The 12,950-nt window shown below is 40.3% G+C and overlaps 1 protein-coding gene across 3 annotated transcripts in view; it reads left to right on the top strand.

Annotated features, from left to right (window-relative positions):
* Window positions 1-10,963, top strand: part of raver1 (ribonucleoprotein, PTB-binding 1) — a 49,148-nt gene extending 38,185 nt beyond the window's left edge. For all 3 annotated transcript variants that reach the window (XM_059992313.1, XM_059992314.1, XM_059992312.1), the window contains exons 12-16: window positions 440-520; window positions 1,011-1,082; window positions 1,828-1,950; window positions 5,388-5,465; window positions 8,251-10,963. In XM_059992313.1, the coding sequence (XP_059848296.1) occupies window positions 440-520; window positions 1,011-1,082; window positions 1,828-1,950; window positions 5,388-5,465; window positions 8,251-8,397 (501 nt within the window). In that variant the 3' untranslated portion in view covers window positions 8,398-10,963. The remainder of the gene's footprint in view (window positions 1-439; window positions 521-1,010; window positions 1,083-1,827; window positions 1,951-5,387; window positions 5,466-8,250) is intronic.
* The last annotated feature ends 1,987 nt before the right edge of the window (window positions 10,964-12,950 follow it).

Raw genomic sequence — 12,950 nt, 5'->3', positions numbered from 1 at the left:
TTCTGAAGGAGTGGGGGCTATTCTGGGGATAGTTGAACTAGGTTGGGCTCAGTTCTCATCAATCTAACAACACGTTGGAGCTCTCTTGATGCGCAGTGTAGCAGATGTAAAAAATAAAAATGTGGACCAGGAATGCTATGATTCCCTTTTTGATTATATACCTTTAACTTGTCTCTGCCAATATAATAGTCCTGAATCTGGTTTTTATCTGCACTGGGCTAAAGTAGGATGGTTCCAACTCGAGCAAGAGCTCTGAAAGGTTGAGACTTGGTTTTGTAAAGTGTGAAGGATAAGTGCCTGTTGATTGCCTATTTGAGACAGACTATCATGAATAAATGAATGAGAAACTAGTCAGAAAGTGACATAGGAGAATGGACTTGATAAGAACAATGAAAAGTTTCCACAATGAAACTGTTTAACTGAATTTTGTTCTGATTAGGATAGGGAACTGGAGAGATACTCAAGGTCCCGCGACTCTGGCCTGGGAGGAGCTCGGCGCTACGGACGAGATCGTAGTAGTGTAAGTTGAAAAGGAGTGGCGTTCAAGATAAATACATTAGCTTGGGAATATCAGGCTATGCTGTAACTGGGTAAGAGGCGTATGCTCAGCATCGTTACTATAAATATTAAGTAGCTGTGAAATGCATTTTTAAAGTGGAATAATGTCTATGTGAGAGATGTAGAGGTAATGTTAATGTGTGAGAAGAACTAAATAATACCTGCTGCAACTTTCTTCCTGTAACTCGAGTTTCAAGCAGGGAAGAAGTTGGGCAGCAACTGTCTTCCTCAGCTACATGGAGTTAAGGAAGATCAACATTCAAGCATTTCCATTTATTATCGGCAAAAATGGGTGGTGTTTATAAAGATGCTCTGGCTTGTGGAATAACTTGACTGCTTTCACTGTTTATAACAGCCAGCTGAACATTATTTGGATATCCAGCAAGAAGCTGATGTTTTGAGGAGGGAAAACATTTTTGGGAATATCTATCTAATCAAGGCTTTACTTTCAGGAAAGGGAGCTGGAGCGATATCAACTTCCACTTGACTCTGGACTTGGAGGGTATGAATCTGACCAAAATCAGGTAAAGATTAGATTAAAGAAGCTTCTCAAGTAGACAAGAGGTTATTACAAGAGTGCTCCGGAGATTTTTTTGTCTTTTGTATCTCAACTGGAATGGTCGGGATTATTAATTAATTCAAATTTTAGGTTCTTGTTTTGCACAGAACTGTGGTGTGTCCAAAGTAGTATCCCAGCAGATGGGTAAATCTACCAACCTGTGCAAGCCTGACATAGATCAGTTCTTAGTCTCTTAGTTGTGAGGGGCCAACATTTATGGTTCACTGAGTGATCTTTGTCCACATAGAACAGATGGGAGAGAGTGGAAGCTGGAAGGCTTTTGCTCCCGGTCCTCTGGTAGCTCTGTGCCCAAGTCTGTTGAGAATAAGATCATATTTGTTCCTCACTAACCATGATAGGAGTCTGTCAGTACAAACTGTCTAGGTTGTATATTAATGTCTTCATAGTTGAGACATTGAAGAGTGGATTTACCTATACAGAGGTTGGGGAATATACAGCAATTAAATCAACCATTCTTTTTCAACTTCTCTGGAATTGTGTGTAATTTGCCGAGCGTGGTGGGCATGCTATGTTGGTGCCAGAATGTGAGGTGACAATTGTGGGCTGGCCCCTTGGAAGTATTGGTTGTTAATGTAAACGATGCATTTCACTGTATGTTTCAACATGATAAAAAAAAACTTGAATCTTAAATCAAGCGTTGATTAAAATTGATCTTGGATTGTTAATGATCTTTTAAAAATTTTTTCAAGCGATCAACTTCTTGTGGCTACAATGATTTGGAATCTGCTCCACCTCCACTGTACTCCAGCTCCCCGACATCCTATTTCAAAAGTGGCTTAAGAGCAGGACTCCGACAGGGTTACTCCTCCAAGGTAGAGCATTAGTAATATTGGGATGCATCATTAAGCACGTTCACTAACTTAGAATATTGTGAAGCACTGTATTGTATCAATCGCACAATAAGTTGAGAGATGGCTTATTACTGTGTAAAGTCCTATTTCAGCAAAGCTGGGGAAAGAATGGACACCATGTAGTGCAAACATGCTGTTACAATCACTTGGCCAGTTGTGGAAATTTGGTGGTAAACTGTTCTCTTATACTTCTAGTGCCATAGTTCAGTTTAGTAATAAATTACATCTCAAATCTAGGAAAAAGTCTTTTATGGGTAATCTTGTATTCTTTAAATATCTTTACATAGTGGATTACTTTAAAGTAGAGCAATGATCAACAAAATGATAAAGGACCAACATTCAGTAAGGTTCAATGAGATATTCCCCCCCCCCACCCGTATTCTTCTAAATTCCAGTAAGTGCAGGCCCACAGCTGCCAAATGCACTTTGTATGTTTACCCCTTCATTCCCGGAATCATCCTCGTGAACTTCCTCTGCACTCTGTCTAACAACAACACATCCTTTCTGAGATATGGGGCACAAAACTGTTGACAATACTCCGTCTTCTAAAGCCTCAGCATTATCTCCTTGCTTTTATATCCTATTCCCCTTGAAATAAATACCAATATTGCATTTGCCACCTTTACCACAGACTCAACCTGTGAATTAACCTTCTGGGAGTCTTGCACGAGGAGTCCTAAGTCCCTTTGCATCTCTGATGTTTGAACCTTCTCACCATTTACATAATAATTTGCACTATTATTCCTTTTACCAAGATGCGTTATCATACATTTCCCAATGCTGTATTCCATATGGCACTTTTGTTGCCTGTTCTTCCTATTTGTCCAAGTCCTTCTGCAAATGCATTGCTTCCTCAGCACTACCTACCCCTCTACCTATTGTATCATCCGCAGACTTTGCCACAAAGCTGTCAATTCCACCATCCAAATCATTGACAACAATGTGACAACAAGGGGTCCCAGTACTGACCCCTGAGGAACACCACTAGTCACTGGCAGCTAACTAGAAAAGGCCCCTTTTATTTTCCCCTCACAGCCCCCTGCCTGTCAACCGATCCTCTATCCATGCCAGTATCTTTCCAGTATTGCCATAGGATTTTATGCCTCATGTGTGGCACCTTATCAAATGCCTTTTGAAAACTCAACTAATTAACGCTCACTGCTTGTTACTTCCTCGAAGAATTCTAACAGATTTGTCAGGCAAGGTACCCCTTTACAGAAACCGTGCTGACTTTGATTTATTTTATCATTAGTCTCCAAGTACCCTAAAACCTCATCCTTAATAATAGACTCCAACACTTTCCCCAACCGCTGAGGTTAGGCTAACTGGCCTATAATTTCCTTTCTTTTGCCTTCCTCTCTTCTTAGAATGGAATGACACTTTCAATCTTCCGGTCCTCTGGGACCATGCGAGAAATCAAATGATTGTTGAAAGATGTTAACCAATGCATCTGTTATCACTTAAGCAACCTCTCCCAGGACTCTGGGATGTAGTCCATCTGGTCCAGGTGACTTATCTGGCTTCAGACCTTTTGAGTTTGCCAAGGACTCTTTCCTTTGTAATAGCAATGGCACTCACTCCAGCTCCCTGACACTCACTAGTGTCTTCCACAGGGAAGACAGGTGCAAAGTATCTGTCATTTCATTGTCCCCCATTACGACCTCACCAGCATCATTTTCCAGTGGTCCAATATCAATTCTCACCTTTTTACTCTTCATATAACTGGAAAAAAAACTATTGGTATCCTGCTTTATATTATTGGCTAGTCTGCCTTCATATTCATCTTTTTCCTTGTAGCTTTTTAAGTTGTCTTTTGCTGGATTTTAAAAGCTTCCCAATCATCCAACTTCCCACTCACTTTTGCTACCTTGTATGGCCTTTCCTTGGCTTTTATGCAGATCTTAACTTCCTTTGTCAGCCACAGTTGTGTACTCCTGCAATTTGGGAACTTCTTCGTCTGGGACATAACTATCCTGCACCGTGTGAACTATTCCCAGAAACATTAGCCACTTCTGCTCTGCTGTCATTCCCGCCAGTATCCTCCTCCAATCCACCTGGGCAAGCTCCTCTCATGCCTCTAATTCCCTTTAAGTCATAGTGCTACTGATACATGCCACTGACCCATAATAGCATTCCCATTGCAAAACACACCCTCGGGAGTATTGGTTATGAAGTAGCACTTCACTTCCAGCTCTATTCACCACCTACTACCCCAAGCCCAGGGTTTGATAGGGTATGCCCCATTGGCATGGATGCATGTAGCTTCAACAACACTCAAAATGCTCAACATGATCCAACACAAGTCAACTTCGTGATTGTCACATTTTCACCACGGTAAGGAGTTTTTCCTCCACCGTTGGTACACTGACTGTGGTGTGTGCCACTGCCAAAATACAGTGCAGTTATATGCCTAGCCTAGCCCAAATCGACAGCCTCCATCGACAAAGGAACGAGCTTCAAACTTCCCTTCTAGTTCGCACACTATCTTGTTGTGGAAATATATTTTCAATTCTTCACTGGGTTTATATCCTGGAACTACCCGCTCATCAGCCTTTATTGGCCTGCTTTCACCAGGAGGACCAACAGTTCAAGGCAGTGGAGAGCAACCTTGGGTGGGCAGTAAATACTGACATTCTCAAAGTCTTCACCCTGAGAAACTTTCCTGCTTGAGAAATGATTGAGTAAACTGATTTGCACTGATTAACAATGGAAATTAAAGCAAGCCGTTTTATTTTTCCCCCTTCAGAACTAAGGTGTATGCTGATCTATTATCAGCTGTTGAATAGAGAATTTAAAGTTCCATTTGTTGCTTCCTGTGTGGAACTAGAACAGGCTGCAGCTAGCTCTGGTGGTTTTAGGTGTTGCTTGTCTCCTCAGCAGCTGCTTGGGAAAACACAGGCTCATTTAATCTAACTGTTTAATATACAGATATTCTTACTGTAATTGATTTATTTTTTCTTTCTATATTATGTATTACATTGAACTGCTGCTACGAAGTTTACACATTTACAGAATCTTGATTCTGATTCAATTGGTATCCTGGAATCATTGAATTGGTCTGTTTTGCATCGAGATGATAACACCAAAACATACGTCGTGAGGTTCTAAGAAGTCGTATGAATTTTTGCTCATTTAAGACCAATAGATTTATCAATTATTTCAATAACCAAGGATTATATTCTGTCTCTGGGAATCAGTCTGCTTCTCTGCATTTTCATATAGTTGGCTAATAACTCAAGAGCAGAAAATGTGTGTTCTGGGTTGAGAAAGGAAGCTTTCAGAGGCTTCTTATGAAAGATAGTTTGGTTTTTTTAAATGCTATTTAATTATTGTCTTGGTATGTATTGAATCTGTAGCTATGCGAATTAGAGATCTGACTTTTCTTTGGCCTGTTCCAGTTAAATCCACTGCTGAACTCCGGGGCAGGACTCTTGGGAGCTCGGCCCTCCAGCTCCCCACCAGGCTCCCTGCTGAAGGTAAACGTCTCTCTTTTTTGACTCATTTGTGTGTCCTTGGATTGTATGTTGGAAATGTATGCAAATATTCACTGAGTACATTGAATATTCCCCAATGTTGTAGCTTTGTCTGGAACAGCATTGTGCCCTGTGCTGTAACTTTTCAGTAACTTCAATGTTTGAATTAGAAGTCCAGATTAGTACTTTTTAGAACTCAGCTATGTTGAAACTGGATTTAACTTACACCATTCTATTAATTAAATATTGCTTTAGCTGGAGATGTACAATTTCTTGAGTGGAATGGAGTAGAATCCATTTGTGCTATGCAATTAAACAGGGATGACTGTCTCATTTCTCTGAAATGGAAGGTTCCTTATCCTTATTTAACCCTAACGATGTGAGAATACAAAAAGAAACATACAATTTGACTTTTTCGAAAGATGGATGAGATTGTTCACATTTTTAATGTTGGTACCTCTTAAAGCCTATTATACAAATAAGTTCTGTTCATGCAAAGCTTGCAAACCTTAACAAGTTAGAATAGAGGAAGCTCACATGAACACATTTAGCTAATTGTGTTGAGGCTTGCTGCAAATTACTAAGTTACTGAAAAAGATTGCAGGCAACAAGGCCTTGCCCACCAGGAATATTACTGACGTGTTTGGGGAAACCATCCGTGGGCAATTCTCAGAACTTGATTCTGATAAGGACAACCCTTGAAGTCAGTCATGACAGTATCATTGGGCGGTGCAGTCTTATTTCTTGTCATCTTTAGAGATTCTGTGGATCTCCAAATCACTGTGCCTATACTTTAAATGAAGTTTAAATTCTTCACCATTTGATGTCTATGGATTGAGTCTCGTGTACCAATTGATGACACTTTATCTACTACCTGTTCTCAGGATATTATGCTGCTCAGTTTTGCAGTGATATGAACATAAAGTGAAAATAGAGGTAGGCCATTCGGTGCCTCTTGATCATGACTGATCATTTTACTTCAGCACTACTCTGTTTCAGTAATTCCTTAATATCCAAAAATGTTTTCATCACTTGGATATTCTCGTCAACTGAACCTTCACACCCATCCTAAGGAATTCCAAAAATTCACCAACCTTTTGGTTATAAAATTTTCTTTCATCTCGGTCCTGAATGATAAACCCCTAATATTATGATTAACCCCGGATTCTAGACACCTTCCTCATCCACAGCCTGTAAGAACATTGTGTGTTTCAATGTTATTACTTTAATTTTTTTGGGAGTTCTGCTTATTACTCCTCAGTTCCATCCCAATCAACTACTATACATTGGTTGTACTTGGTCTATCTTGGTGAAGGAGACCATATCAGTACACATTATTCCAGGTGTAGTTGCACCAGGATAATATATAATTTCAGAAAGATGATTTTACTCTTGTCCTCAAAGCTTTTTGCAGTTAGGGCCAATGTAACATTAATCTTCTTTACTGCTGTACCTTTTTATCTTTCAGTAAATTGTGAATAAGGACTCTGATGCACTTTAGAACACAATCAATTATTTCGTAATATTTCAAAGAACACTTTTCTAGCAAAATAGATGATTTTTCATATTTCTGTGTTCTTCCTATTCATTTAGTCAACCAATTCACAATAAAAACAAACAATGGGATCTGTCAATAACAATGACTATGCTATCAATGTTCATTTTTGATTTCTTCAACCATCCATTGCTTATCTACCTCCATCACAGCTTCAAATAGGGATCATAAGAGCTGAATTATGGAGGTATTGGTGAGGTTGATTAAGCTTTCACATATAGGTAACATCTTGAGTGTGTGTCAAGGTATCCTGTTTTAAAATCAAGGTTTGGAGCTGTTGTCAGTCTTCGTAGTCAGTCATCCCACCTGGTTCCTTGAGGCAGTATCCTGTCCCTTACCATCTTAGGCTGTGACAGTGATGACCATCCTTTCATCATAAAGGCAGAAGTGGGGATGTTTGCTGATGGCACAATATTCAGTTTCATGTATAACTCAGAGAACGTTATTTCCATAAAGTCCTTTTGCATTCTTCTCAATCCCACCTCTAACCCATTGTGTATGATGAGAACATTTAGATTTAATAGAGTTGGTGGCCTCATTAAAACAGCTGATACACACTGGACATTTGGGACCTTTGTACTGATGTTTGCAGAAGCATACTCGTTACAGCCTCCCAACCTAACCCACAACTGGTTCGTTTATTCCTACTTTTTTGTCAATTAACTAATTTTTAGACTTCATTGGTATTGCCCTCCAATTCCACATGTTACAATCTTGTACAATAAACTCTTCTATGACATCTCGTCAAATCCCAAATATGTCACATCCAGTGGTTCTCCCTGATCAATTCTGCTAATTACTGTACACCCTCAAAGAAACTTTAATAGAGTTAGCAAATATGATTTCCTCTATTGAATCTGTCTCTTAATTTTTGGAATGCCCCCCATTGAAGCTAACTTATGTGATCTTCTGATTCACCTGCCATGTATTGTTCTCCTTTATTTGGTTTTGTGTGTGATTTTTGAAGACAGGTTAAGAAGTATTGGTGTAATCATTGCTAGTTCCATATTTTCGAAACACCGCTTCTCTGCCTATAGATGTAAGGGATAAACTTAGAATAATGTTTACTTTTCTGTATCAGTTCCTTGGTTATTTGGTGTGTGTTTTCAGATATTACCAATATATGGCTGAGGTTTGAAGCTTGTGTCATAGGATGAAAAGTTGTGAGAAGGGGAGTATGGGATAGAAAAGGTTAGACTCCAAATCGGTGCTAATTTATTCTCTCTTTCACAGACTCCACTCATTGGTCACAAGCGAGGTGCCTCTCACCTGATCCCTTCGCCTGAGCCCAGTCCAGAGGGAGGCTACATTGGCCAGCACTCTCAAGGGCTGGGTGGCCACTACGCTGACTCTTACTTGAAGAGGAAGAGGATATTTTAGCTGGGAACCTGGTGTTTCCATCTAGAATGATGCAGTTATATTTTGCTTAAGGGTGTAAATCTTGTATAGATATTTTTAATCTGTCAGTTTTTTTTCTTAATGTTTTGGGGGAGGGGCTATCTTGTACCTGAATGTGGGATATGCATAAAGCTAGAACTTGCAGAACTGGCTGAATCATGACCCTGCAGCACCAGGAATGTCAGCCCCATAATCACTCAATGTGGGCTTGCACACGAGCCGGCTCTTGGTCAGGGAGGGAGGAACGGTGAGGAGCCATTTGCCATATGTCTCCTGTCAACAACAGCATGTTATTATCAGAGTATTTGGGACACATGAATGAGGCAGAGGAGTAAATAGCATCCAACAGTGCTTGTAGTATTTGCATTCTCTCAGCAAATTTAAAGTTGGAGAACCCAGCATACACCTTGCAATTTGTAACAAAAAACCTCATTTGATCCTGTCTCCCTCAGAGTAGCCACATTGTGTTGGTGCTGCAGCAGAATGTGCACTTTATATGTGAACATTTTAACCAAGTATTTTACTCCAGATCCCAGGCTGTCATTTCCCTTTCATAATTTCCAGTGCTATTTGCTTTTTGTTCCCCAGGAGATGGGAATTATTTTTGTGAGTTACTCCCCTTTTGTTTTAATTGATCTACAGCACAGTTTTGGCTTTGAAGGTTTGTCATGACTCTGTCTAGTCTGAATTTCAGTCCTTGTGCATACCCCTAACATCTATGTTTCTTTTGGTGTTTTTCCCTAATTTTTCATTTCAATCTATGAATCAACTTTTGCCTTAATTTAGAAATTATTGTTAATCTAATTTTTAGGGAATTATTTGCAGTGAAAGGGTTACATGCTCATCCTTTTACTTTTTTTTTAAGAAAGCGAGTGGTTGGTAGGAGTGACTTATTTTTATCCTTGCCATTTCATTTGGCATATGTATTTGTGCCTGTGTTAGTTCCTCATTATTACAAGTTTGTTCTGCAAAGACTTCGTTAAATTCCTGCTGTCTGTTAATTTGTGGTCCTGTTATGTTGAGCATTGCTCTAATGCTTGGGCAGAAACCCTGAACTGGCAAATATGGGACCCTAGTGGTTTAAAAAAAATGTAAATATAATAAGAACTAGTGCAGCTAAGTAGACACCAGCTCCAGATTAAAGCTGCAGAAATGAGTAATTACCTGTGCTGCTTATGTTCTCTGGTAAACATGCCTATTTTGTCCAAAGCTTGCAGTGGAGTATCTCTTCCCCTTTAGCACACCTCTGGTCCTTGAAATTTGGGAGTTGAAAAATAATTAGTTTCACTTGGTATTTGTCCAATTTACATATTAGCAGCACATGATCTTTTAAATCCCTTAACTTCTCTGCTCTGTTCAGACATTATAAAGCCAAGGTGAACAGTGAGTTACAGAAAAACATTTTTTTTCATTTGCAGGAAATATAAATTCACTATGCCTTTTATCATCTTCTGTCCACTTTTCCCAAACAGAAATGGGTAAATGTTGGCAATGACTGAGGAGTGAGAAACCTTTGTGGTGACTTGATGTGGCATTAGGAGAGGGAGGATGGGGGTTGCAGAAACTGAGTCAAACATGGGCCAAAAAAGTACCGATGGTGCATAAACTGCTTGTGAGAAAGCACTTACTGTGAGTTAATAAAGGCCTTTGCACCTAACTAACCTGGCATTATAGCCAACCCTTCAGTGTGTTTTACTTTGTGCTTTGACTCAAGTCTCATCACACTACCACAAGAGCTCTGGACAGTTACAATGGGCAGGTCTCCGGAGTTCCATAATGCAGGATCCACTCTAATATCATTCCAATCTGAATTGATTCCCTGCCTCTATAATTGTAAAGAGCAACAGAAAACCCAGCGTAAATAACTTGTGAGCCTTCTCTAGGATGAGATGTTGCACTGAAATTCTGTGCATCAACCCCAAGTTCTTCCCCCTCAAGGGTCAGCTATGATATCCCAGCTTCAATCTCCCAATTCAGAATTGGGAATCTTAACTTCCAAATTGTTTGGTTCTGCTTCAAAACAATGGGGTTGATGTAATTGAATACAGCCTTAGCAATTCACCAAAGTTTGCTCTTGAACAGGAAGTAACCAGGTGTGGTGTCTGATGACCCCTGCTGGTCTGCTTGGGACTCAACTGTAGTGCTCAATTGTAGGAACTCTGCTTGCCCAGGGTTCCTGGATGTACTTGGAGACTATAATCTGTGCAGGATGGATCTGAAATTGGTGCAAAGGAGGTGTTCCTGCATCTGTAGCATTAAACAAGTGTTGACCCCTTGCCTGGGTACAGGTGGAAGAGAAGCTTTGTGTCCTACCCTAATGGCATCAAAGCTGAGTATGTGGAAGTGGAGGCCCTGAACTGGAGGGCCGCATTCCTCTGGTTCATGTACATTTGAACTTCCTCTTCTGAGGGATGTGAAATTAATGGGTCTTAAAAAAAAAATGAAGGCTCAATGGACTTTGTTTAGCTGCATAATTAGTTAGAAAACAAATACAGTTTAATGTTTGGAGAATATACTCAACATCTCTAATAAAATTGGAATTTTCTCATTGGTTGGATGTTCTTTAGATATTAAAATCAAAACCTGACTCATTGCTGTCATTAGTTTATGGAAATTCTGAACTGGTCCTACATATGATTTAGAAAAAACAAGTGATTGAAACCTTGCATATACTTTGTTTCCTATATGCAGACTTTAATTTTTTTTTTTGATGTACTGTGTGTAACAGATACTTTGAACCACGCTGCCCAGCAATCCCCTGATTTAACCCTAGCCTAAGCACAGGACAATTAACCTACCAGCTGTTACATCTTTGGACTGTGGGAGAAAACCCAGGCAATCAAGGGGAGAACACTCAAACTCCTTACAGACAGCAGTGGGAATTGTATCCAGGTCCCTGGTACTGTAAAGTGTTGTGCTAACCACGACACAACCATGCCACCCTATTCATATCCTGACCAAGGCATTTCTGGCAACTTGTTAATTCTTTAAGTGCAAATTGGTCCAATCTTTCCTAATTTTTATGCCATGTCAGCAACCTGTGCCGTTGTGGGTTCTGGTCACCAGGCTTGCTGAGGGAGAATTTCTTCAATCAGTCTTGTCATCTGAGACACTTTCATGCAGTGTTTCAAGTTCTATGGTCCATTTGCACTCTTGCAATCTCACAGTGGATGCACTGTTTCTGCAAAACAGAAAGGGGTGATACTTGGTGAGGCAGGTGGATAGTTTAGGATGAAAATGCAAGAGACTAGATGCTGGAATCTGGAGCAAAGAGCAACCTGGTGTGTCAGGCAGTATCCATGAAAGGAAATGAACTGTCTACATTTTGGGATGAGACCCTTCACTTGTAAAGGTGAAATAGCCATTTCAAAGAGGGTGAGTGGAGGGGTTGAGGCAAGAGGAGGCAAACAATAGCTAGATCCAGGTGAACAGGGATTCATTGGCAGATGTTAGAAAGAAGCATGGAGATACGGATAGAGATAATGTTTGGAATCTGACAGTAAAGCAACATGGAGGAACCAGGTAAGCCATATATAGTGGGACAGGTGTGAACAGTGAAGGGGGAGTGAGTAGATGTGAGAAGGAAAAGAAATTAGGAGATCAGAGACTGGGAGAAAAAGTTGGGGTAGATCAGAGGGAAACAGAGTACCTGCAATTTGAGAATTCAATATTCATACAGTTTTAGGTCACATGCTACCCAAGTGGGCTGTGAGGTGTTCTAGTTTGCATTTACCCTCACCCAGAAAGAAGAGGACAAATGGGACACTGAATGGTGAAGTAAATTAAAATTGCTTGCAAGGAAGTGCCAGTTAGCCTTGGTGGATGGGATGTGCAGTTATTTCAGAACAAGCTCAACAATTCAGTGGCAGAACCTTTACAGCCATCTTAGATCATACCACCCTTTTGGTAAAGAAATTCCTATTTGAATCCTGAGTGGCAAGCCCCATTTTCAGAATTTGATCCCTGCTTTATTCCAGGGCTTGAATGTTATCACCTCGTATCAACTGATATGGGAAACAGCAGAATTTTGCTTCTGAATGAGCTCAATGTCTTCTATCCTCGCTTTGACTGTTAGAACATGGAGAAACCATTGTGAGTCCCCACATCCCCCAAAGACCCTGTGATAGTAGTCTCTGAAGCTGATGTGCAGGCAGAATTCACGAGGGTGAATCCATGGAAAGCATCTGGACCAGATGAGATACTTGAACATATACTGAAAGCCTATGCTAATTCACTGGCTGATACATTCACTGAGATCTTTAAGCTCGCTGGATTTCAGGAGAGGGTTAGCAACTTTAAATTCCTGAGTGTCAGTATTTCAGAGGAGCTGTCCTGGACCTAGCACGTGCAATTGCAAAGAAAACGGCAGCGCCATGTGTGCTGTTACTCAGTGCATCATCTAAAATTTTGACTAACTACTGTAGATGTGTAGTTGCAAGAAAAGGTTTGTGAACTCTTTGCAATTGCCTGGTTTTCTGCATTAGTTAAGCTTTAAGTTCCTCGGGGTGAATATCACAAATGACCTGACTTGGTCT

The sequence above is a fragment of the Hypanus sabinus genome, chromosome 16 (assembly GCF_030144855.1).
Source record: "Hypanus sabinus isolate sHypSab1 chromosome 16, sHypSab1.hap1, whole genome shotgun sequence".
Lineage (NCBI taxonomy): Eukaryota > Metazoa > Chordata > Chondrichthyes > Myliobatiformes > Dasyatidae > Hypanus > Hypanus sabinus.
This window is presented reverse-complemented; position numbering and strand designations above follow the sequence as displayed.